The 23,567-nt window shown below is 37.0% G+C and overlaps 1 protein-coding gene across 14 annotated transcripts in view; it reads right to left on the bottom strand.

The window, feature by feature from the left end:
- MECOM (MDS1 and EVI1 complex locus) overlaps nucleotides 1–23,567 on the bottom strand; it is a 514,610-nt gene that overhangs the window by 6,159 nt on the left and 484,884 nt on the right. For 10 of the 14 annotated variants that reach the window (XM_088132154.1, XM_088132155.1, XM_088132157.1 and 7 more), the window contains 5 exons: nucleotides 21,514–21,540; nucleotides 11,531–11,697; nucleotides 7,716–7,793; nucleotides 2,845–3,014; nucleotides 1,728–1,857 (listed from right to left, as the gene is read on the bottom strand). In XM_088132154.1, the coding sequence (XP_087988280.1) occupies nucleotides 1,728–1,857; nucleotides 2,845–3,014; nucleotides 7,716–7,793; nucleotides 11,531–11,697; nucleotides 21,514–21,540 (572 nt within the window). The remainder of the gene's footprint in view (nucleotides 1–1,727; nucleotides 1,858–2,844; nucleotides 3,015–7,715; nucleotides 7,794–11,530; nucleotides 11,698–21,513; nucleotides 21,541–23,567) is intronic. The other 4 variants (XM_088132156.1, XM_088132160.1, XM_088132159.1 and 1 more) reach the window with 1 other exon arrangement.

The raw sequence follows: 23,567 nt of genomic DNA, 5'->3' as shown, positions 1-23,567 counted from the left end.
AAGCAGTATGCAATAACTACGTTTGTAACGCAAAGTATGGAGATATAGTTATGCTAACTTATTAAAGATGATACATTTTAATAGAAATTTAACCAACTACATCAACAGTTTTGGGAGCCAAGGGTCACACTTGAACTTTGAATGATTTCCTGTGGGTCACTCTAAAAAACAAACAGGATCAAAACAAAGAGATGGCTGGGGCCAAGACAAAAATCTAAATATGACATATGATACAAATTAAACTTAATAAAATATAGTTAATCAAATATAGTTAAAGTTTCCCTTCTGTCATATAATTTACAAATTCAGCAGAATTTCTGAAAATCCTCTGAGGGCCACACTCAGGACTTTGGGGGTCGAGACCATATCCTCATAACCTCGGTTACACATCTCTGAATACATATTTGTATGAAAGACTACAATTTGAGTTAAATATGTTGCTTGTATTGTGATCATGTTGCTACAAATCTATAAGAATGGCAGAAAGCCCCCTATATTTGTTTTATAATCTGGTGAGGAATTAATATGAGTATTTAGCATGCATGGTCGATACGTTTAGAAAAGTTAGTACTGGGGAGAACTGGGGTATATATTCTCATTTGTGTTAAATAATTATTCATTAGGACTGCATCCTTGCCAGCTGTTGTTCTCAGACAGCTGAGTTCAATTGTTCAGCCCGATATCACACTTCATTAGGGATGCTGTTCTGATATTTTGTTTCTCTAAGAAATCAAGCATCTTATTAAAGATGCATTGTCTTCTGCAGCAATGTTCCTAGAGATATTGAAGTAGTATCATTAAGAATGCTGGCTGTCAACAGAGCCTGCCATATCAAGGGAAACAAGGAGGAAAATCTCCAATCTCATAAGTTGATTTATAAGACAACTATTCCAGCCTGCCGTTTCATAAGATCTGCACTTGGTAAAATTTTGTGCAGCAACCACATGGTCCACCCCACGTGTTACAAGTATATCTCTACATTATATATGATCCAGAACAATTTCTAATTCTTGGATCTGATGTGCAAAACTAAGTGAAAAATGAAAATCTGATGCAAATTTCTGAAAGGCTAAGCAATATGCATAGAAGCCCATTAAACAGCCAGATATTGCAAAGGCATTATTGATTTTAGTCCCAATTCTCAACTTGGGAAAAAAAGTGTAATCTTCCTGTGTACTAAGCTAGTTTGAAAATTAAACAGTTGAAAGTTGTAGATATATTTGGACACTTCTGGTCAGAGTACCAATTTTTTTTTTTAGAATTTAACAGTTTTGGTTATGCTAATACCATTACATTTTACTTTGATAACCTTCAAGCAGATCCAAACGTATACCCAGACTCAAGTTATATATTGGGAATGTCACATCAGAATATATTGCTTTGACTATGTAGAAAACACAATAAAAGAACAAAAAGCTTAAATTAATTTGTTCTACAGGTTTAAAACTGTAAAAGAAAGGTTGATGAAATGTTTTGAGTAAAACTAAGTTAGTTTTGAGAGTTCAAGTTTATAATGGAAGGACAATAATATATAGTGTGCATTTAATAGGCACATTCTATTTATAAAGTTTGTGTAATCAGCCCAGTGAAACTATGTCTGTTATTTCAACATCCTTAAAGTGAATCTAACTTAGTTTTGCCCAATTTCTTTAAAAAATGAGCTGGAAAAACAGTCAGAAAAAAGACTACCATTGATTAACTCCAGCAATAGAAAAGTGACATCTTACCTTTCCTCTGAATTATTGTGATTGCTATTCCCAATGAAATTCCGAATTTCTGTAAAGTATGAGTCTTCTTTATCATCTAAGATAGCCCCTGTGCTTTCAAGTTCAGAGTGAGGTGAAGATGTAGCAGTACCTTTACCAAAAAAAAAAAAAAAAGCAAAGATATTTGCTATTTTTATTTAGATAAAAACTTATTTGGTTTTGCGAAGGAAGAAGATGCACAAAGTTTGTAAGTCTGAGTGACAGGTTAAGGGTTGCACTTCAAAAGACAGCAGGGCCAGGACCTATTTTGGGCCAGGTTTGGAAGCTTTATGGGTTGAAATGGATGTTTTGTTTCTTAATCCTACAAAACCACCCAACATGCAGCGAAACAAATTCTTTAGCCCCACTCACTTTGGAAGGATTCTGGGGTCCACAAAAGGGATAGCAGTAGGTGGTATCTTTAACATCCCTATAATATTCCTGTGAATGTTATATGAAGATAATATGGTGAAGTCCTCTTAGGGACAGCTCACATGCTAAAAACATCCAAATCTCACTGAAGTTTTTAGATATCACTATCTACTTATGACTGTGAACACTTGATGTATGTATCTGGCATTTCTGTGTTCAAATTTCTCTCTTTAAAAAAAAGTTCTATACCTATTTACACAATGATTTATTTGACTGGGTTGGGAAAGTCTAGATTGTTGTACTTATTCTTGTGTGTAACAGTCTACATAGTTGGGTAAGTAAAAAAAAAATGATTATCAGGCTATTAGTTCTTACTAGAAGGAAACTCTTGGCTAGTTTCTGGAGCTGTACCCAAAGCTTTTGGGTACCATGTACAAATTCAAGCTTCACATTGTGCAGTACATGTTATCTTAACTTTATGGTGAAAATCTAAGGATAGAATTTAGATTTCCAGTATAATTTTAACATTTTTATCTTGACTGTGTTACATTGTGAGCGTGGATTTCAAACCCTAGGATTTAAAAAAAAAGAAAGAAAAATCATTGCAATTGTCTTGAGATGGAATGAGTGTGTTCCAATACAATTAAAATGCCAGTGGCAATCTATTGTAATCATGAACTTCACTTCAATAAATAGTTTAGTATTAAAAGGGAAGGCAGTTACATACCAGACATGTTGCCATTTTCATGTTTTTTGAGATGTCTGTCTAAGTTGGTTTGTTGGCCAAAGCACCTATCACATAAATGACATTTAAAGGGTTTCTCCTTGTTGTGGATGTTACGGACATGTCTCTGCAGATTAGATGATATGCTGAAAGACCTGTCACAGTATTTGCATCTGAAAATAAATATCAGATATGGAAGGATATATAACTAGAACAAAATCCAGCAAAATTCTGCTCACATAAAACAGAGGTTTTCAAAAAATGTTATTTGCAGATACCAACAATGTCTAATTCCTTGACATGTTCATTCATCATTTTGGTTTATTCTATAACCCTCCACTGAAGTAGGTCTTGTGAATGCAGTGATAGCACCTGAACACCAAAGTAGTTTGAATACTGTATCCAGCAGGAACCCACTCCCATCAGAAACGGCAATGCTGGAGGAATGTATTTCTTCTTTTCCTTTATAACAATAAAATGGCAGCCCTGGTGGATTAGGCAAAGACCCATCTTACTCCAGCATTTTGTTTCTCAAAGTGGCCAACCAGATGTCTCTGGAGTGCTCACATATAGAAGATGACTGCCCCATACTAAAGGCGATATTGAGTCTTCCAGACTAGTAGACCTTGAAGGATCTATCCACTATGAATGTATCCAATCCTTTTTTAAAGCCATTCAAGTTAGTAGAGATCATGGCTATGATAATGAAGTCCACAGGATAATTTTGTGGTGTGAAGAGCTTTTTTTTTTTTCCCTGTTTGTTCTACATGCACTTCCAAAGGCTTCATTGGATGACACTTGGTGTGAAAGTTTTGAAGGAGGGAGAAAAACTCCTCCCAGTCCATTTTCTCCATGCCAGCATTTTTTCATTTCTGCCCTTTTCCAAATTGATCTGTAATCCACTTGTAGGATATTGTATGCAGACCCCACATCCCATAAAATTCTGTTAGAAACATTTCCTTTTTTTTTTTTAATATACAAATGTTATTAAAAGTTTTAAAGAGAAAATAAAAACGAACAAAAACTAATATAGAATAAAGAAAGAAAAAAAGGGAAAAGAAAGAAAACAAGAAAAAGTTACAGAAAAAAGATAAAAAAGGAATAGAAGCAGCTTCTGATTTTCTTTGCGGCAAATACAAGTATGATTACAAAGTTATCTCTTACTCTACGTTACAAAAAGAAAAGCTCACTTTTTTCTATTATCTAGTTTTTTTCTAATCATCAAAACCACAAATCACAAGTGCATTTTTTTCTTTAAAAAGTCTATAAGGGGTTTCCAGTCAGCCATCAATGTAGATATTGTTTTTTCTCTAATCAAGGAAGTCAGTTTAGCCATCTCTGCAAAATTCCATCATCTTCACCAGCCATTCCTCCATTGTGGGTATGTCTGAAACATTTCCAATAACTTTGTGCATTTAACTGCCTCTCCAACTCCCTTTGTCTCCCTATGTACGCAGTGCATACAAAATGTTTTTCAAGTTAACTTAAATGAAGAAACACACTGTTTCAGAGTTAAAAATGCATAACTTACAGAACAATATGTTCCTACTGTACATGTTAAAAAGTACGGTCTCAACGCTTTGCATGTACAAAGAAACCAAAGACTTGTTTTGTGGCATTGTCAATATGGTAAAATTAAGCACTTTGAGAAGAAAACATGAAACAAATGGCTTCTAAGGCTTGAATAAGGTAGGCATGGCACTTTCCTCCCCATTCAAGATTATACTGTGTGATAAAATCTTTCTTGAAGAATTAGCTTGTTCAATGGCTAATCCTGGAGGAAATTCAGCTATCTCCCCAAATGCAGAAATAAACAATCCAAATCTTTAATATTGTGCCAAAATGAATAGTTTAGTCTATCACTTGGGTACTAGAGGCATCAATTTTCATATTCTGCAGCGATTTGAAATCCCCGAAGCCTTTACTGTATTGCTCTTTAAGCCATTACTTACTATAACTATTCCAAATTTTCTAGCTGGCAACGGGCCAACCGTCTACATCAACATCATTCCCTCCCTTCTCCAATCGTGTATTTCTCTTGTACTTCAAAACATCTCTGTTACTTTGTGTTAAGTCAATTATTCAGGGAAGAAATTATGCATTACATTGCTAATTGTTTCTGGCTGTTAGGCAGTAGAAGTGCATAACAGGTTTTAAGACACCATTTAAAACATGAATTAAATTACATGAAAGCCCACTTCTCAAATAAATTCAGGACTAAGGAAAATCTATCCCAACCAATGTACTTTTTCTCCTTTCTTTGTAAGGCAAAACATATACCACTGTATTTTTTTCTCTTAGAACAGGAGATGAGTTCCTTCCCATTGATAGGAAGGAAGAAATAGAAGTTGAATACAATTAAAATTATTTTCTTGTTTCACTATATAGTCTCCATGTGCCTTATTCCCATGAGGTCTCCTGGTTAAGTCCCATGGGGATTGATGGAACTTATCAGCAGAGAAGTAGTTTAAAAGAGAAAGGCATGATGATTAGTCCACTAACTACCCATGTTTTTGAAGAAAATAGTAGGACAAAAATGCATGCAAGAATAAACATTAATCTTCATTAAAAATAAGAGGAAGAAAAGAACAAATAAAACAGGGAGTTTTCTAGAGTGAGTGAATAAATACAGAAATCAGAATCAATGCCTAGTAATCAAAATTGCTTTTTCAGAATATTGTATTTAAATAAAACATGAATATTGCTCATTATTGCTCATTTATTTTTATCATTGAAAAACTGATATTTAAATTGGATAGACAGAGCAAAACTCAGGGAAAAAAATCTATTTAACTATCCCTGAAGTGAGCCATTGCTTATTTATTTATTTATTTTAGAGGGCCACCCAACTCCTGGAGACTCTGGACGGTATACAACATTATAAGCAATAGAAGCCAAAGAGACAGAAGAGAGAGAATGGCAATGCTCATCCTGGAAGAAAACATTTAGCTAATAATGCTACCCACCTAACCCAAGGCCTGGGGGAAAAGTAAAGTTTTCAGAGACTTTTTAAAGATGGTCAGGATAGAGCCTTACAGATGTGTTCTGTATGTGCCCATTTTCTGTAGAGGATAGAAATAATTGGAGTTAGGTGGTCCTATGCTAGGAAGGGCTTTATAGGTGGTAACCAGTACCTTGAATTGCATTCAGAAGCTAAGTGACAACTAGTGGAATAGCGGTGTTACATGGCATGTCCATCACTGCCCATGTAGTCACATTCTGGACCATCTGCAGATTCTGAGTAGTCTTCAAGGGCAGCCCCATGTAGAATGCATTGCAATCGTCCACACATGAGGTGACTAGGATGAGTCCCAAGAATAGGCACAACTGGTACACAGATGAATCTATGGAAAGGCCCTCCTGGCCACAGCTGTCACCTGCTCTTTGAGCAGGAGCTGTGAAACTAGGACCTCCCCTCCCAGTTTGTGCATCCCTCTAGAATGGTGAAGTGTTGCCTCACCCAGGACTAAAGATTAATACTTTCTGGAAGTGGGAGGCAAATGTCCACAGCCATTCATTCTTGAGACTACTGCTCCCCATCCAGACCTTTGCAGCTTCCAGACACTGGGACAAGACTTTGACAGCATCATTTGGGAAGTCAGGATCAAGTATACAGCATACTGATGATACCTGACCTCAAACTGATGAATGTGCTCACCTAGCACCTTCATATTCATATTAAACAGAAAGGGCAAGAGTGGATCTGAGTGGATCTGAACAACATTATCTGTCATATAGCTAGAATATTTCTCACAAGTGGCCCTGCAGATGGTTCTGAGGCTTTTCCCTTCCCATCAGGAACACAGTCCCAGATGACTATCCATGGACACGTAAGAATGAAGAAATAACTATTTTGCTGCCCTTATTGCCATGCTGTAATTCCTAATATGGGCTCATACTTGTGTGTGGTGGGATTCACTCTTCATCTTTCTCCAACAGCACTCTAGGTAACTTTTCTAGTGCTTCATCTCCCAGCTTTTCAGCAACCCAAGATGTACCCCAAGATTGATGCACAATAAGAGGCAGCATAGGAGCAAAGCCCTTGTCACATATCCAATCCAGGCTGCAACTAAGGCCCAGTTCCTCAGAGAAAACCCCAAATTCCCTTTGGAATCCCTCCGGGACCATTTGTCACCTGGGACATATTGATCTAACAGTCCCTACTTCCTTGCTGGATGGGATGGCACTAGCACACTGAAAAACAATCAGAGAGAGATCTGATCATGGCAAAGGACTCCAGTACCAGATCATATCTGTCCTCCAATACCAGCTCATATCTTAGCTGCCCCAAGACCAAAAAAACAAAAACAAAATCCAGATATAGTGTGCCACCCTCGATGTGTGTTGGACCCTTTATGACTTTGGTGAGGTCCATGAACTCCTGAACTGCCCCAAAATCTACAAGTTGGAGTCCCCAAGAATTTTGAAAGAAGAAAGCAAGCAAGCAAAAAAGCTAGCTAGCTAGCTAGCTACTTCAATAAAAAGAAAAGTTGCAAAACAAAAAAGAAAATTTTGATGTAGGAGTCCCAGGAACAGACACAACTGGTGCACAGATGAACAATAAACAACAATAGGAAGCATTCTTTGGTAAGGTTTCTCGCTGTCTAAGACTTGTTAGTATGCTGGAAAGATTTTGTTGAAGTCCACTGGAATCTGTTTCTGTACATATTAATTACAAAGTATTGCTAGTTATACTTAATGGAGCACATTCCAAAACCTTGCTTTATTTTTCTCTGACAGAGAGTTTTGCTGATCAAAGGCTGAAGTAACAACTCTAATATAGAATACTGACAATAACTTTTCTAAAATAAGAGACTCATGGTTATTTCTGTCCCCACTCACGCCAGATATACACCAATCCATTTATCTTGTACCTGTATGGCTGTTCTCCAGTGTGTGTCCTCAGATGACGAGTTAGATTTGCAGATCTTGGAAAAATCTTGCCACAGTATCTATTATTAGAAAGTAGTTAATTATAATTTATTCTACATTATATAAAGAAATTGTAGGCATAGCTGTAATTTCAAACCGATCTTGAACAGAAGCATTTCTAGGATCCTTTAATATTTCTGAAAACAGATATAATAAATAAATTACATTAAAAACCTTATGGATTGAAGTAGTGATTTACCAGAGTATCTATGCACAATATTTGAGAAACAAGCTTTCAATTTAATATTCATTCTAAAATACAATTCTGATAATGTATTGGAAAAATATTCTTAAGGGTCTCAGAATTTGGGGTTGATGGAAACTTATTTTAAATTGTTTGTTATATCCAGTGTGTTATAACTGAAGCATCACTACATTACTCAGACCCAGCCCATTAAGGTTCTATAAAGATGTGCTATGAAAGAAGCTGACATATTTAGGAATATTAAATAAACTGATACGCTAAATATTAAACATATATGCTAACATTCTGATAAAGAGCTGGGATATAAACAGCAGATTTAAAAAAATAGAAATAATAGAAGTAAAACTTTGAAATAGCAGCAGCAGATTATTTTAGGAAAACAAGAACATCTTCCAGAAAATATTTATGAAAAAGAAATGCTAAAGGCATTTTTAAAGAAAAGTGAATTTTACTTTTTGACCAGGCAAAGCTTATCTGAGATAGTACCATGTCAAATCCATATCTTTCTTATGAATATGTCCTTACATGAAGACAGTTGACGCTACATAAGCTGGGCATGAATTGTGAACTAGCAGACTTTCTTGCATAGTAAATGCCAGCTGTGCATAATTTGAAATGGACAAGATAATGTCATGTTGTGACATGCCTCCATTTCCTCACATAACCTTCAGATACTCATTCCTGTCATTATTCAAATTCCTCCTCCCACTTGCTGCCAACAAGCTACCCTTAATCTTGATTGGATAATGCATATGTTCTGCTAAAATTGCTATGTGTCATCTCTTCAAAGCTATACATTTGATCTTTTTGGTCTAAGTCTCATAGTCACCACAGTGAGAGGTAGACTTGGTATGGACAAGTATAATGAAATATGGGATTCATTTATACAAAATACAGTAGGATAAAAAAAATGATAGTCATGTAAATGTATTAGAAATATATACGTACTTGAGTAATATTTGCATTATATATATATTTGTAATTGTTTGCTGTTAGAATGACATATTAACATGGTTTTTTTCCCTTTGTTGTAGTTCTTTCCCTTTTTTGTTAAAGCGCTTTCTATGTGTTTTTCTTTTTCTTCTCAGTAATAAATAAATATCCACAGTGAGAGGTGTTAGTGTGTGAGTGCGTGCCAGGTGAACTAGTTAAGTATTTTTGACTTATCTGCAAAACATCTGAGAATTCCAACCTAATTTCTTGAAACTTTTTCTGGATTTCTGTTAGGAATCACACAGGAGGAAACAAAATAACTACCAGTGATGCCTATTTCCTTTTCCATAATGTTTTTCATACCAGAAAGGAAACATATACTATAGATACTCCGGATAAGCTGAGAATTTTAGGTGACAAAATACACCCCAAAAATTGACTTTCACTTATCCACAGATGGGCTTATCTGCGAGTATATAGTGCAGGCTGTTCCCGCAGCATTTTTAAAGTCCCCGTATATCCCATACGTACTCATAGATAACCTAAACCGTGGATAAGCAGATCCTCAAATTTTTAACCAAAATACCATGAAAAATGTGCCATCTGTAGATAAGCCAATTATGAAATTTAAAACATGAAAATTTTGAGGATCGGTTTATCTGGGGGTGGTCCATTTTTCATGGTATTTTGGTTAAAAAGTTGAGGGTCGACTTATCCACAGGTGGGCTTATGCCTGAGTATATATGGTAGTAAATTTATAAGAACGTTGCTTAATTTATATGATACTAGCCATTGTTGCAGTGTAGAAGAGATCAGCATTTGGCAAAAGCTGACAGATGCAGGATAAATAACAAAATGCAAAATTAGGGTAAAACAATGAATCCATGAAAGCGGCAGATGGGTTTGCCAACGTCTCTCAAGTATGAGAATTTTTTTTTTTTTTTGGTCTGCGCTCAGTCATTGCTGACCCTGCAGTGACTGCTTGGACGAGTCCTTGCAGTTTTCAAGGCAACTGTTTTTTTCGGAAGTGGTTTGCCAGAGCCTCCTTCCTAGGGCAGAGCCCAGCTGGCGAGCACAGGAGGCGGGGTTTCCGTTGCTTCGCGCCCTTTTTGGGCGTGCGCGGTTTTTCGCGCTTACTGGCAACTGCTCCCAACTCCTTTTTGCAAGGCAGCGCCAGCATTTTTCCTCCCACCGGAGTGAGAGTACCCATTTATCTACTCATGTGAGTTTTCCACCTGTTGGGTTGACAGGAACTGGGGAGGAAACAGGAGCTCACCCTGTTTAACGCGAAGGCTGGACTCAAACCGCTGAAGCGTCGACCATTTCTGGCCAGCAACTTTCAGCGTCATTAAGCCGCTGCGCCACCGCGTCCCCCCAAGTATGAGAATAGCAATAATATTTCTGGTAACTTAATGGCTGTGCGCTGTCTTTACCCTTATTTCAGTGGAATCAGAAATGTAATTTCCTTTTCACTGTTACCATAGCAGTAACCCTAATCCCGTATTAATTATTTGGCAACTGTTTATGTATATTTCAATCATGAATGCATGATTCTTGTCAAGAAATATTTCCCTTCACTTTGCTTTCATCATTCCACACAAATTAAGTTTCAGTTACACTGAATAGACCGAATTCAATGCTCACTTTGGGTGAGATGGGTGGCCATATATATTTGACAAATAAATAAATTAATATCACATAGTCAAATGATAAAAGTTAGTCATTTTAGACATGTAAAATCTCAGTCTCTCTCTCTCTGTAACAGTGGCACGTATCTGAAAAAAGTACACATGTACTATTCTTTTTTCTTTCTTTTTTTTTCTTTTAAAACAGTACTTTCAATGGTTATGTACAGATGTTTCCATCTATTAAAAAATGCCCAAACTCTTAAAATTGTTCCAGACAGGGTGAGTGGAAACTCTGTAACTTGTCAAGGGCATTACCAGATTATTCACTACTTAAATTCTGACCAATTTTGAAATTCAAATTTGCACTATAATGAGCTGTGAAACTCATGAAATTTAGAGGTCAAGAAAAAGGCTCCTTTTTAAGTTAGAAAATGGTTTTCCACTTAGGGCCTAAGAGACTACAGATATCTGTATGCTTCATCCAACTCTGAGACAAAACTTCCATTGATTTCTTTAGGAAGATGTTGATTTGAGCTAAAGATTTGCAATGACAACTTTGGTTTTTCTCACATCTCCTAATCATTCACAGATCTTGTGAATTTTCCCTTCTGGCATTATCAAAGGAAAGACCAAGGGGAAAACAGTCTTGCAATTCATGATCAGGAAAAAAAAAAATGATGAGGGAAAAGATCACACATTAATATAAAGGTGATGAGGAAATTTTGGAACAAGCATGTGTATGTAATGTTTTGGCCTCATTTATCAAGTTCATGGTAATGTAGGACAAATTCCTCCTGCAATTGCAAACAAACACAAAATCAAGCACTGTGCCCATGTCTTGCTCGAGAAAGAACCTTTTAAAATGCCAGTGACCCACCATCGTCCCTATTCGTCATCCAGTTTTGAGTAATTGCTAAAGTAAACTGCTGCTTGCAAGAGAAAGGAGACATTAGGAAGAAACTGTTGGGCGTAATTAGCATGCAGAATTTACCTGCAGGTATAACGTTCTTTCCCCTTGCGAAGAAGATTCTCAGGCAACGTGTTGGGAGGGGCTCTGAAGTTGAACATGGAAGGAACAGACTGAATCAGGTCACCCGCTTCTGGTTTCAGGCTGCTGAAGCTCTCCAGCTTTTCAGCCATGTTTTCTATGGCAGACATCTGCAAAAAGGGGAAGATAATATGAGTGTAAATTCTCAGACATCCAAAATAATAGGGGAAATTTAACGATTACCCCAAAGGTTTCATTTTTAGAACAGCATATCAAATTAGTCAGACCTGTTGAGAAACAGCAGCTGGTTTTTGTTTTCTGTTTTGTCAGAAGAGAGTTAACGTTTCCATTTTAATGTCACAAGTAATCTTAGATTTCTTTCATACATCTTTTATTCTGATTCAGGGAGTACTAGATTTGAGCCAACGGAATTGTACAATTTTGTTAAGGATTTCTCAATATCTTTTACAAAATTACAACGACCTTGTGTGAGGGTTAATGTACTCATTTATGCTTATGTTTTGAGCCCGACCTCAGGTTATTCTGGTGACCACTTTTCCCGTGAACATATTGTCATGCAGGGCTCATTCACGGCAGTGACAACTATATTTTATGCAGGGAGAAAGATATATTTGGGTTATCTCCCTGTCCCTTATTTCAGTTTTAAACTGTATGGAACCCCAGCAGGGGGAATGGAATTCCTTTATCCATTCCTTTGAAAATGTCTCAGTTTTAAATGATTTTAGTCCAAGTGTCTTACTTTTTTTTTTTTGGTTCCTTCAAGTCAGTGTTGACTCCTGGAGACTGTCTGGACTAGTCCCTGCAGTTTCCTTGGCAAGGTTTTTCGGAAGTGGTTTGCCATTGCATCCTTCCTAGGGCTGAGAGAGAGTGACTGGCCCAAGGTCATGCAGGTTAGGCAACTTCATGCCTAAGGTAGGACTAGAATTCACGGTCTCCTGGTTTCTAACCGGATGGCTTAACCACTTACATCAGTGTTGTCCAAACTTGGCCACTTTAAGATGAGTGGACTTCAACTGCCAGAATTCCCCAGCCAGCCATGCTGGCTGGGAAATTCTGGGAGTTGAAGTCCACTCATCTTAAAGTGGCCAAGTTTGGACAACACTGACTTACATCAAACTGACTCTCACCTTACATACTACACCTGTAGATTTTATTATGCCTGTGATGACTTGTACCAATGGAGCATGATACCATCCCATTGCTTTAATTCAAGAGTTTCCTTGGAATTTCTCAACTCATATCTAAGACATGCTTGCATAGAGCAGCCTTCTCCTCTGCAGTTACCTGGGAAGGACCCCTATGGAATTACTCTGCATAAGCAAGTCCAAATGGATAGTACTTCTGATCCACGAATTATATCTAGAAATAAGCTAAAGCTACCTTTTTATGATGCCCGTTTCTGCTTTAGTTCAGCCACTTTTAGTTGTCTCAGTGTTTCAGAGACAGAGGATTGACTTATGCACAAATAGGCATTTCTCATATGCCTATTTAAATACATTTATCAGGTGTCTGTGATGTCATGTCCCCATCACAGAATTAAAACCATGGCTATCACTTTGTCATAACTTCCAGTGTAGTGTGTAATACACTCAGCTGTTGATTGCTGTGTGCACTGTAATCATGTGCAGAGGAATCACGTAATGAAATACATTTCTGAGCCCTTTATTAGGATTCTGTACAATCAACTGTAGTTCTTTCTGTATAGATAAAATCAGGCACATATAATGAAGCTAGCTTATTCCTGACTGTCTGTGAAAACATGTGTAAATCGTCATGTGAAAGTTGTCACAATAATTTTACTGGTGATTCTACACTACTTATACATTCATCGATGTATGTAGATTGTGCTCCAGCTTTAAGCCCACCTACTTCGGAGGAAGTTTCATTAAATGCAGTGCAACTTACTTCTTAGTAAACCTGTACTGTATATCCCTAAAAAGAAAACTGCAGAGGAGAACCAAGATTGACCAATAAGAAAGACGAAAGAAGTATCAAGTGCTACCAGATGTGATCATCCGTAATGGAATGTTAGAAAGCACAATTATGCCCCAAAGCATATTGTGATGAAAAAAAAATCACACTGCTGGAAACAATTCTAAATAAAGTAGCATTCCATTAAGTTAAGAACTATGCATATCATGATTTATCTTCACAATTCATGTTAAATAGCCATACATTTTATTGTAAGTTTTCTTCTATGACTGCTGTTCAACAAAACGTTACTCAGCTGCAATGAATGTGTAAAATCACACTCCTTACTCCAAATGTTTGTTGAATTGGCCTCAGAGCAAGCCTACATCCACAAAACCATGGGTGGCAATTAGAAAATAAAGGTGGCTGCTTGCAACCCTGATTTGCTTCTCTTTTATACTGCATTCACACAAGGTCCAATCTTACTGATATTTCATAGAAAGCTACATGGAATAAGGGTTGTCTGGCTTATATTTTCAAATTAAGATACAAAGTGATTAGAATAATTTGGATGGTACTGCTTTTTTTCCTCCAAAATAAACATTTGCTTGCTTTGTTGAATGATTATTCATATTCTGCAAGCACTAATATTTTTTTTCCTCTTTTGCCTGTAGCCTATCTTCTCATTTCATGCTCAGACTCTTAACACTGAGTATAAATTGCAATGTACAGAGTACCACTGCCAATTTGCCAAATGTCTTTCATCAAACATCATGCAAAAGGAAAAAAAAATCTCAGAGGAAAGTCAAGATACATTTACTTGTCAGGAGACAAATGGGAAAGCAGAGGGAAGCAGTAAGGGCTCAAAGCTCTGGGGTTTGATTCATAATCACTCAGCTGCTAAAACATTCTCCAAAGATGGAAGCGGACAGGGCATTTGTCAATATGAAGGGTTTTGACAGGTACTGATCGTAGGGCCAAGATATGTAATGATGATGGTAGGTTAGGATAGGAGGTAATTCCATCCTAGTGGAGCACGCTCATTATTGGCCCACAGAGTTCTGCATTATCGTAGCACTTTTCACTCATTCTTATTTTCCTCTCCAGAATCAACTGCAGTTACATTTCCCACTGCATTTAATGCCTTCTAATTGTTAGTGAGATGATAATTTTGCCTTGATGCTAACTTCAGGAGTTGCAGAAGCGCAATATTTTGGGCTAATTTGAATGACCCCTGGATTAGGAGACCATCTGGTTGGAGGAAGACATACAACTGGAAGGATGAGATACAGTTTATGGTATACATTTGAATCAGTTCCTTTACCAATTACTTATATGTTTAGGCTTACACAGATATTCTTCTTCATACAGTTTCCAGTAGCAAGAGGTTAACTTGTTCTCTGCTTATAATGGTTTAATCAACCAAATATTTTAACTTTATGAAGCTAAAAGATTTGGTTCTGATCTGTCTGACGGCATGTCTGCCATGGTTCTTTAATACAAATTAGTGCAGATTTAATTATCTGTACATTTAGCTTGTCCCATGAGTCAACAGACATTTAACTTGCTACTTTGATCCCAAACTTACTCTGCTTCTAATACATATGACACAGCCATTCCTAACTCTCCCATTTTCTGTTTATTTATTAATTTAAATACTGATATGTAGCATTATTTGAAATTCACAAACCAATACATGTCAAAAGTTCAAAAACAACAACAACATGCAACTCAAAATAGAGTAGCTAGCTAAATTAAAATATATAATATCTAACAAACAATCCAGCCACTTATAGCATGGCAAGAATGACAGAAAAGATGTTATGGAAAGTGGTGGCATCCATTGGTGATGGAATATCAAAAGTGGGGTATCTCACTGTTTCACAGAAGGGAGAACTGTCCATGGTGTTAGTGCTACAGTGGAGAGGGCCAACTTACACTCTTTCAAGTTCTCATCTTTTACATCTATGGGAAGAAGGATATGGAATAGGTGTTCTCTATACATCTTAGGGGAGAGGGAGATACCTATGGTAAGCGGCATTCTTTAAGGTTCATATAAAGTTTAAATATAGTGAGTTAACCAGTGATCACAGTAATTTTATGAAATTTCATGATATGTTTCTGAAGTGTCTGATGTCATGCCTACAAACAACAGAAAAAGAAATGGCAGTGAAAAAGGAGGACAAGGTAGAGGCACACAGCCTCAGGCTACCTGTTCAGCAGCACAGTTTATGTGGGAACTGGTGTAGTAAGATTTCATCAACATGAATTAAACGAATTAGCCTTCTGCCTTTGAAAGCTAGTGGTGCGGAATCACCTAGTATCAGGATGCCAGGATATGGAGTATCTTGTATTTGGCATTCAGTAAAAGAATAAAAGTTAACATGGGCTTCTATTTTCAGTAGAATCCCCATATTCTTCATAATTTCCAACTTCTGTAAGTAACTCAGTGAGAATAAACTACTTTCCCTTTTACTTTTGAATCAATCTACCTTGGAATAAGATTCAAATGGATGGAAGGAGGGAAAGGAATATGGAAAGATGCTAACATGAAACTGGATCACTAATCCAGTGAGATCCATCTTATCAATACCAACTGATTCCAGGATTCCAGACAAGGATTTTCCCACCTCTACCTAGAGAGTGTATTTGAGGCCTCCTGTGTGATTGTTTCTTCCCCTTCCCCCAGGCAAGAGCCATTGTACCAATTTGTATTATCTTGTGTTATTGCTGAGAATCACTAGAGCAGTATGAAAGCTATCTGGGCAGCCTTTCTTTAATCTCCTCTAGACTTGCTAGAGTAGCTCTTTGCCTCACTTGAGGCCAAAGGTCACAGTTTCCCCATTGGAACAGATGTTCTCAGACAAAGAAAATCAAAGGAAGACTGCTGAGGCAGAACTCAAGTGTAGAGGGCATATCAGCAATTGAAGGGGAAGGAAACCTTACAAGATTGTCATCACTATAACAATGACAGCTCACAAAAACTCAGAACTATTCAGAATGGGAATATCTCTATCCCCAGTTTCTAAAAACAGAAGTGCAAGCAGCTGAGCACTTCTTAAGAGATATTCCTTCTGACCAGGATAAATTCTGCTAATTTATCCAGCATTTGTTCACTGTTCAACATTCTTCATCCACATTATTTCATCTCTATACCAGTTTAGTAAAGTGTGTCAATTATTAATGTTTCCATATAACTGGTGGCAATTATGGCTTCGCTATGTCTAAAGTGTACAGTTTGTCTTGAATTTGTGTCAAATCAGAGATGTTGCTTCAATGTGAAAAAAAATGGCACCCTCTTCATTTTGAAGGAGCTTAGGCCCTTGGAGCAGAGAACAGAATAAACAGAATCTTTGTTATGGTCAGTGACCAGAATTCTACAAATTCTACAAATAAACAAATAATTAAACAGTTTCTATTTCAAATAAAATAAAAGAACATAAAATTGTAGGTAGGCTATTGGGGTGATCAGCACATGTCTAGTTTTACAGAGGGTGTAACAAAATTTAGCCACATTCAAGAAAGCAAAATCATACTAATCTGATAAAAGAAACCATACAAAAAATAAATCAGAATTGTCTGGATACTTTATCAGACAGTAATAAAGTAAGTTCTTGGGTCCTTATAGCAGGTACAGAATAAAAGGACATGAGCAATTGGTTCAATAGATCTTACTCCAAAAGGCCACAGTCTAGACTTTTAAGGGATTGGTTTATATTTGTGCTCAAGAACAGTTGATGGGGAGACACTGAAATGTGCTGATGTTTGGCCTCTTTGAAGTTTAGGGACAGATATTTAAGTATGTTGCCAGCCTTTGGAAGATAGATGTAATTTTCAGTTGGGCAGGGCAGGAGGTCAAGAGCTCAGAAGCTGATGTGTCCTTCAGCCAATAGGCCCTAATACGTGGGAGATTGTGATCATGTAAGAAATAAGCACTGATTTCTTTGATATTTATTTATTATGCAACACATTAAGTTCTAGATCAGAGCTCTGGAATCTGCAATACAAATGACAACACATGGATGACATTGGGAACCCCAACCTCCATTTTTGCAGTCCCCGGAGGCCTCAAGGTCATGACACAAAAATCTGGTGGCAAACCTGCAATATTGAGGTTTTATTTTTAAAATGGCATTTTTAGATTTATAAAATAGTATTCCAAATTTCCCTGTAACCCAAGAAACCAAAGAAATTGCAGGCTGCAAATTTCACCTCTCCATTCACAGCACCATATCACCACTGTAATCTCTAAGGCAAAAAATAAAAAAGTATGAGCACCTAATGAGACGAAAGCTGTCCATCCATGTGCTAACAGATAAGAAAAATATATGCCTCTTGATTATAGTGGCATAATTCAAGTTTTGCTGTATATGTTCCTATATATGTGTGTGTGTGTGTGTGTGTGTGTATGTATGTATGTGTATATACATATACATATACATATACATACACATGCCTCATATTATGGAAAGACTATTGTCTATCCACTGATTAATGGCAGCTCTTTAGGAATTTTGGCAAGAATTCTTTCCTGTTCAATTCTTTATTCTCTTATTCGTTAGAAAGTCTGGAGTGTAAATTTATATATTTAGAAGATATGCTGTTGGAACCTTTTAGTTTGGAAAAGTGCCTAACAAACATGTATAAATCTTTGGACATTGTGATGACATTTCAGGCTTCAGATGTTCTCTATCCCACCTTTGAAACATTTTTCAAAAGCCATGCAGGGAAAACAGGAAGGAAGGAAGGAAGGAAGGAAGGAAGGAAGGAAGGAAGGAAGGAAGGAAGGAAGGAAGGAAGGAAGGAAGGGAGGAAGGGAGGGAGGGAGGGAGGGAGGGAGGGAGGGAGGGAGGGAGAGGACTTGTTTTCCTCACTTTTAAAGCAGCATTTTTAAAAATTACCCAATAATAAATCTCTGGTGTTCATTGACACAGGTATAGACAACAACCTAGGTACTTTGACAGAATGGTAAAGGGTAGGTCTGTCAACAGATTTATAACTTTGAGAAGGTGGAACCAATCTCCATATTTAGTAATAGTCTACCTGTGATTATCAGGACATGGGGACAACCTGCAAGCTACATTTCTCAAGTAGTACCTGCAAGGCCACTGTTGGCAAATCTAGCAAAAAAATAATTTAAGTTACTCTCTGTTGTTCAAACAAACAAACAAAAACTTTTGTGGACTTTAGACCGAGACAGTTTTAGGAGGTAGGGAAAAGTAAGAAATAATTTAGAGTTACAGAGCAAAGAAAACAAGCTAAAGGAATACTGTATTTTTCTGACTATAAGACGATACTTTTTTCTAAAATCCTTACCCTAAAAACTGAAGGGCGTCTTATTCAAGGAAGTCAGGCGAGAATCGCGCGGTTGCAAAACTTCCCATACTTTGTTTCTGCAGAGAGGCTTCTTCCTATTGCTAGCCTCCAATCACGAGTGAAATAGCTTGTCTCCCAAACAGACTTCCTCCAATCACGAGCCTGATGTAACTGACGTCAGCTGATGCTGAACAAACCAATTAGAGGAAGGCTGTTTGCAGAGACAAGCTATCGGCAGTTTCACTCGTGCTTGAATGTAATCAGTTATGCTAAAGAGCCTGGAAATAGAGCTGCAGAGAGATGGTTTGGACCTCCTCCCACCGAGTGTATCAGGTAAATGTTAACTAATTACTAAATAAAAATGTGTTCTGCGCTATCTTTAAAATATTGATTTTTTAATTTTGGGTTAGAAAAGTGGGGGTCGTCTTGTACATGGGGGCGTCTTATTGTCGGAAAAATACGGTAATATCTGTATTTGTCCTCATACATCTCCAACATGACTAACCTCATCAGAAGATACAAAATATCACAAAACAACATTCAGGCCCAAACAACATGTTCTGGAATCAGAGGAAATTGAGAGCAAATAATGAAATTATGTCTAGGGAAACATTCTTATGATAGAGGATGGAGAAAAGGTGGCAGGAGAGATTTTTATATTTTCCCTGCCGTATTATGAAGCTATGTCAGCTCCTAATCTCTATTCGGTGATTTTTTTAAAAAAATAAAAAGAGTATACTTTATGTAGCATTATAATTTTGATTAACAAAATAAAGAGTTGATTATATCTGCACCCAGATGTTTAGAAAAGGAAATGGCCTGCATTCCTACCTCCCTTTTAATCCCTAAGAGACCATAAATAGCTGGGTGACGCAAATCTATATGGACTCTCAATTCACTCCCACCACTCAGAGCTCAAAAAAGCAGACATTGCTGTAATTAGGGGTGGGGAACTGTTTGTATTTATACAGCTCTCAGAGATCAGGTTGGATACCATCAACCTGGGACATTCATATTAGAATTTATTTAACAGGCACAGAAAACCCCTGATGGACATCAAGGGCAAATAGCCTGCGAAACACAAAATTCATTTCATATTGTTTTGCAAGCTGTGGTTCACATTACATGATTCTAAGATTTTATTTATACATGGCATGCTTGTATCATGAAAAAGTTGAACTTCATAACTCATGGGAAAGGAAAACCTCTTCTTTGTCAAAGAACTCAAGAAGAATTATTGGGGTCTATGAGTGTGTGTTTAGCAAATGGGAGCTGAAGGAAGAGATTCGCTTCGGATTTTGTTTTTATTTTATTTTAAATTTCAAACCTGAACATGCAGAGAACATTGTCAGTCAAGGGGTGAGTTAAGTCAGCAGGGTTACGATTGTGCTTCATAAAATGTCTTCGCTCTGTCAAGTATCAGTTGTGTTTGAAATGTTTTCTTTTCTTTTTTCTTTTTCTGCAGAGGAGTACTTGGATGTATGATTTACTACCCAAGGTGGGGACTTCTGTTATTATAATGTGGTAGCACACATATTAAGATATCTAGACTGACTTGATAAGGCATACAGTGTAATTCACAGGAGTGTTAAATTCCTTTTATGCATTTTTTTGCATTACTCTGAAAAAAATCCAAGAAAAAATGCTAACGTTTACACGTTTATAGAATACAGAATTTATCCCACCAGACAGACAGATAGGTACTCCATTCCAGTAGTATTTCCAGATGTGTTCTTATGTTATAACTTCTAAAAAATCATCTAGTGATTGCCAGAAAATTACATCAGTACAGACATGGTTGTTATTTTAACAATACATTAGTACAGAATTAACGAAGGATTTTATTAAAATAAAAATGAATCCTCCAATTATTCACTAAGATGTGGGACAAAATTTTGGCCTGGTCACATAAATGTTGTCCACCCGTCATTTAAGTTCCAAATAGGAAGAATTCAGATAATCCACCGCAGATCATTAAAATATACAAGAGGGCCTGGGGCTACATAAGTTTGTCCCCTGCCCCGGCTTTGTAACTGTGTCCCCATCACTGACACATTTGTGGTTATATACCTTTGTCACCTATTGGTTTGCAACCTGTGGGAAGAGGGTCCCCTAGCCCAGGGTTCCTCAACCTTGGCGAGTTGAAGATGTGTGGACTTCAACTCCATGCTGGCTGGGGAATTCTGGGAGTTGAAGTCCACACATCTTCAAGTCGTCAAGGCTGAGGAACCCTGCCCTAGCATGCCCATCTGCTTGCAAATAACTTCTCTTTGTGATTAGAAGGCTTTGAATGCATATGATAAATAGTCTGAACCTTCCAAATATGAGATATCATAGAAATTTGACTAGATGCCACGTTAGGTTGATTGTAACCAATCAGTCAATGGGAGTTTTCTTTTTATTTAATCTTAACACAGAAGAAAATAATATCATGTGCAACTAGACTGCTGTAAGCAGAGGGCTCTGGATAGTTTTATAGCTCAACAAATCCGTTTTAAAAAAATCTATGCAGCTTTTATGTATAGCACTTTTGTAGTAAACGTCCTTTCATTAGAAGTTACAATTAAGTAAAGACTGCAGCATTTGATGAAAATTAAAATAAATCTCTGCTATTAAGAGAGCTAAAATGATTAACGAGGAAGGAGATGCAGTGAAGCAGATTATTACTTGTGTCGTGTTTCTTCTTATGCAATTTTGTTTACAGTATTTAAATTGAAAAAAATAAATAACAAACTTACCCAAGTTCTTTGATCAGGCATTTGGAACTGGGAGCAAAATTGAAACAGAAACAACACATTATTCCTGCATTTGGATTCCTTATTGCACTTAATGCATAGTTCATGCCACAATAAATACGACTCTCAAGTGTTAAAATTCCTTCTTGTTTTTGCTACAGGGGACTAACATGGTTACCCTTCTGGCAATGAACACTTACAATCTGCAGACATTAGGCTGTCATGCATCAGCAATAACCATGATTAAGGTTTCTCTTAAGCAGATAACAAAAATTTGGTCCATGAAAGAGAGGATAATGGGATGAGAGAAAAAGGAAGTTGCTGAGCCTAGTTCACTATTTTTAAAGAGGAAGCTATGTCCAAAGTGAGCACTTTTAAAAGTATATTTGAAATCTACTTGTTATAAAATTTGTTTTTCTTTTAAACTCTAACATCTCAGTTCTAACAATTTCTTAAAGATACAAAGATTAGAGCAATTTGAGACTGTTTAGCAACTACTCAAGAAACTCCGACTTTATATATGTGTCCCACACTTGTATGTCTGTGAGTGTGCATTAAACTATTAAATATATCTTAATATATCTATGTATCATATTATACTATCCAAAGACTGGGTCTGCTTCAAGACAAATTGCTTCCTGAAATGAAAAATTAAGATGGTATCTGCTCCCACAATGAAGTAATCATTCCTGCAGCCAACTAGCTTAGAAGACACAGGACAAATTCAGTGTACTGATAGTTTTGTATTCCCCTCCTATTCTGGGTGCCACAGCAAATGAAATGCTACCTGAAGCCAATGCTCCACTTTTCCTAATGGTAGGGATAGCTCTGATTAAAATAAACACTGGGCTAAATTCTGCCTTTGCAACCAATGTTCTCTTAGTATTCTCTGATACTCATTAATCTTACCATGAGAAGATAGGCAGATATGAACAGTTTGACAATTATTATAAGAATGGAACAATATAATTCCTTCTATTCTTCCTGTTTGTTCCCCTCCCCACAAATATTAATTCAATTAGAAAATCCTTCACTGATAAACAAACCAACCCACCCAGATTTGTACAAAGCTGCTTATTTAACAAGACCTTGTGTTTTTTTTCCTGAAATTGCTCATTATTTACCTCTACTAACTAATAAGTATCTAATATTAAATGATAATCTGGAGCAGTTGTATAATTTATGATGTAAGTCAACACCCTCCCCCCAATCCAGTCTACCAGCCACTTGTAACAGTTCCCTAAGTTCTCAAATGTTTTATTTGTTTGCTGTACTTATTTTGCTGAGAGTTAAACAATGCAAGATCATTTCATAGAATGTGAGATAAAGCAGAAGAGCAAATATATATAAAAAAGGTCCAAGAGCCTATGCAGAAAAAGAATCCAGGTGAATGAATATCGAAAACATCAGGTGTTTAGGGCCAGCACCAAGCCTGGGATCTTAATACCTGTTCCATAAGGTATAATAAGTCATTTCCAGAGGCAGTTATTTTATTAGCATTTGATCAGCTTCTCACATTGTTGGGGTAACTTTTCCCCAGGACAGTGAGTTACACCACATGAATATTTTATAATGGGATAAGAGATATGACTGTGAATGCTTTAAAAAGAGCTTTTCATGGTAGCTGTGCTATATAAAATAGTCCCAAAGGAAAGGGAAAAGGCCCAAAATAATTTGGCTAAGAAAAGAAGAGGTCCCGAGCCAAAACAGTTCAAGGAGATGCCACACCTTGTCTCTCTCTTTCATGATGACAGCTTGATCAATGAGTCAAAATTCTAAAATTAACTTCAGCTTGGTTTTCTCCCAAGATATTGGTAAGATAGCTCTGGCTTCACCAACCTAGGCACCCTCCAGATGTGGATTTCAGCTCACAGAATTCCCCATCCACATGACCAATCTTGAGGATGCCCAGGCTGGAGAAGGCTGAAGCTGTACAATGAATGTACGCACAGGCCCATATGCATGCAGGATTCTCTCCCTCAAAAAAGAGAGGAGGGGAAAAAATCAAATCTATACTGTATAAGAAAATGTCTGCATTTTATTTTTATACTTTCGGG

The sequence above is a fragment of the Python bivittatus genome, unplaced genomic scaffold (assembly GCF_059951505.1).
Source record: "Python bivittatus isolate LINGU-HERP-01145 unplaced genomic scaffold, Pbiv_v1 ctg000980_np1212, whole genome shotgun sequence".
NCBI classification, from domain to species: domain Eukaryota; kingdom Metazoa; phylum Chordata; class Lepidosauria; order Squamata; family Pythonidae; genus Python; species Python bivittatus.
Note: the sequence above shows the minus strand (reverse complement) of the source record. Positions and strands in the feature narration are given on the sequence as shown.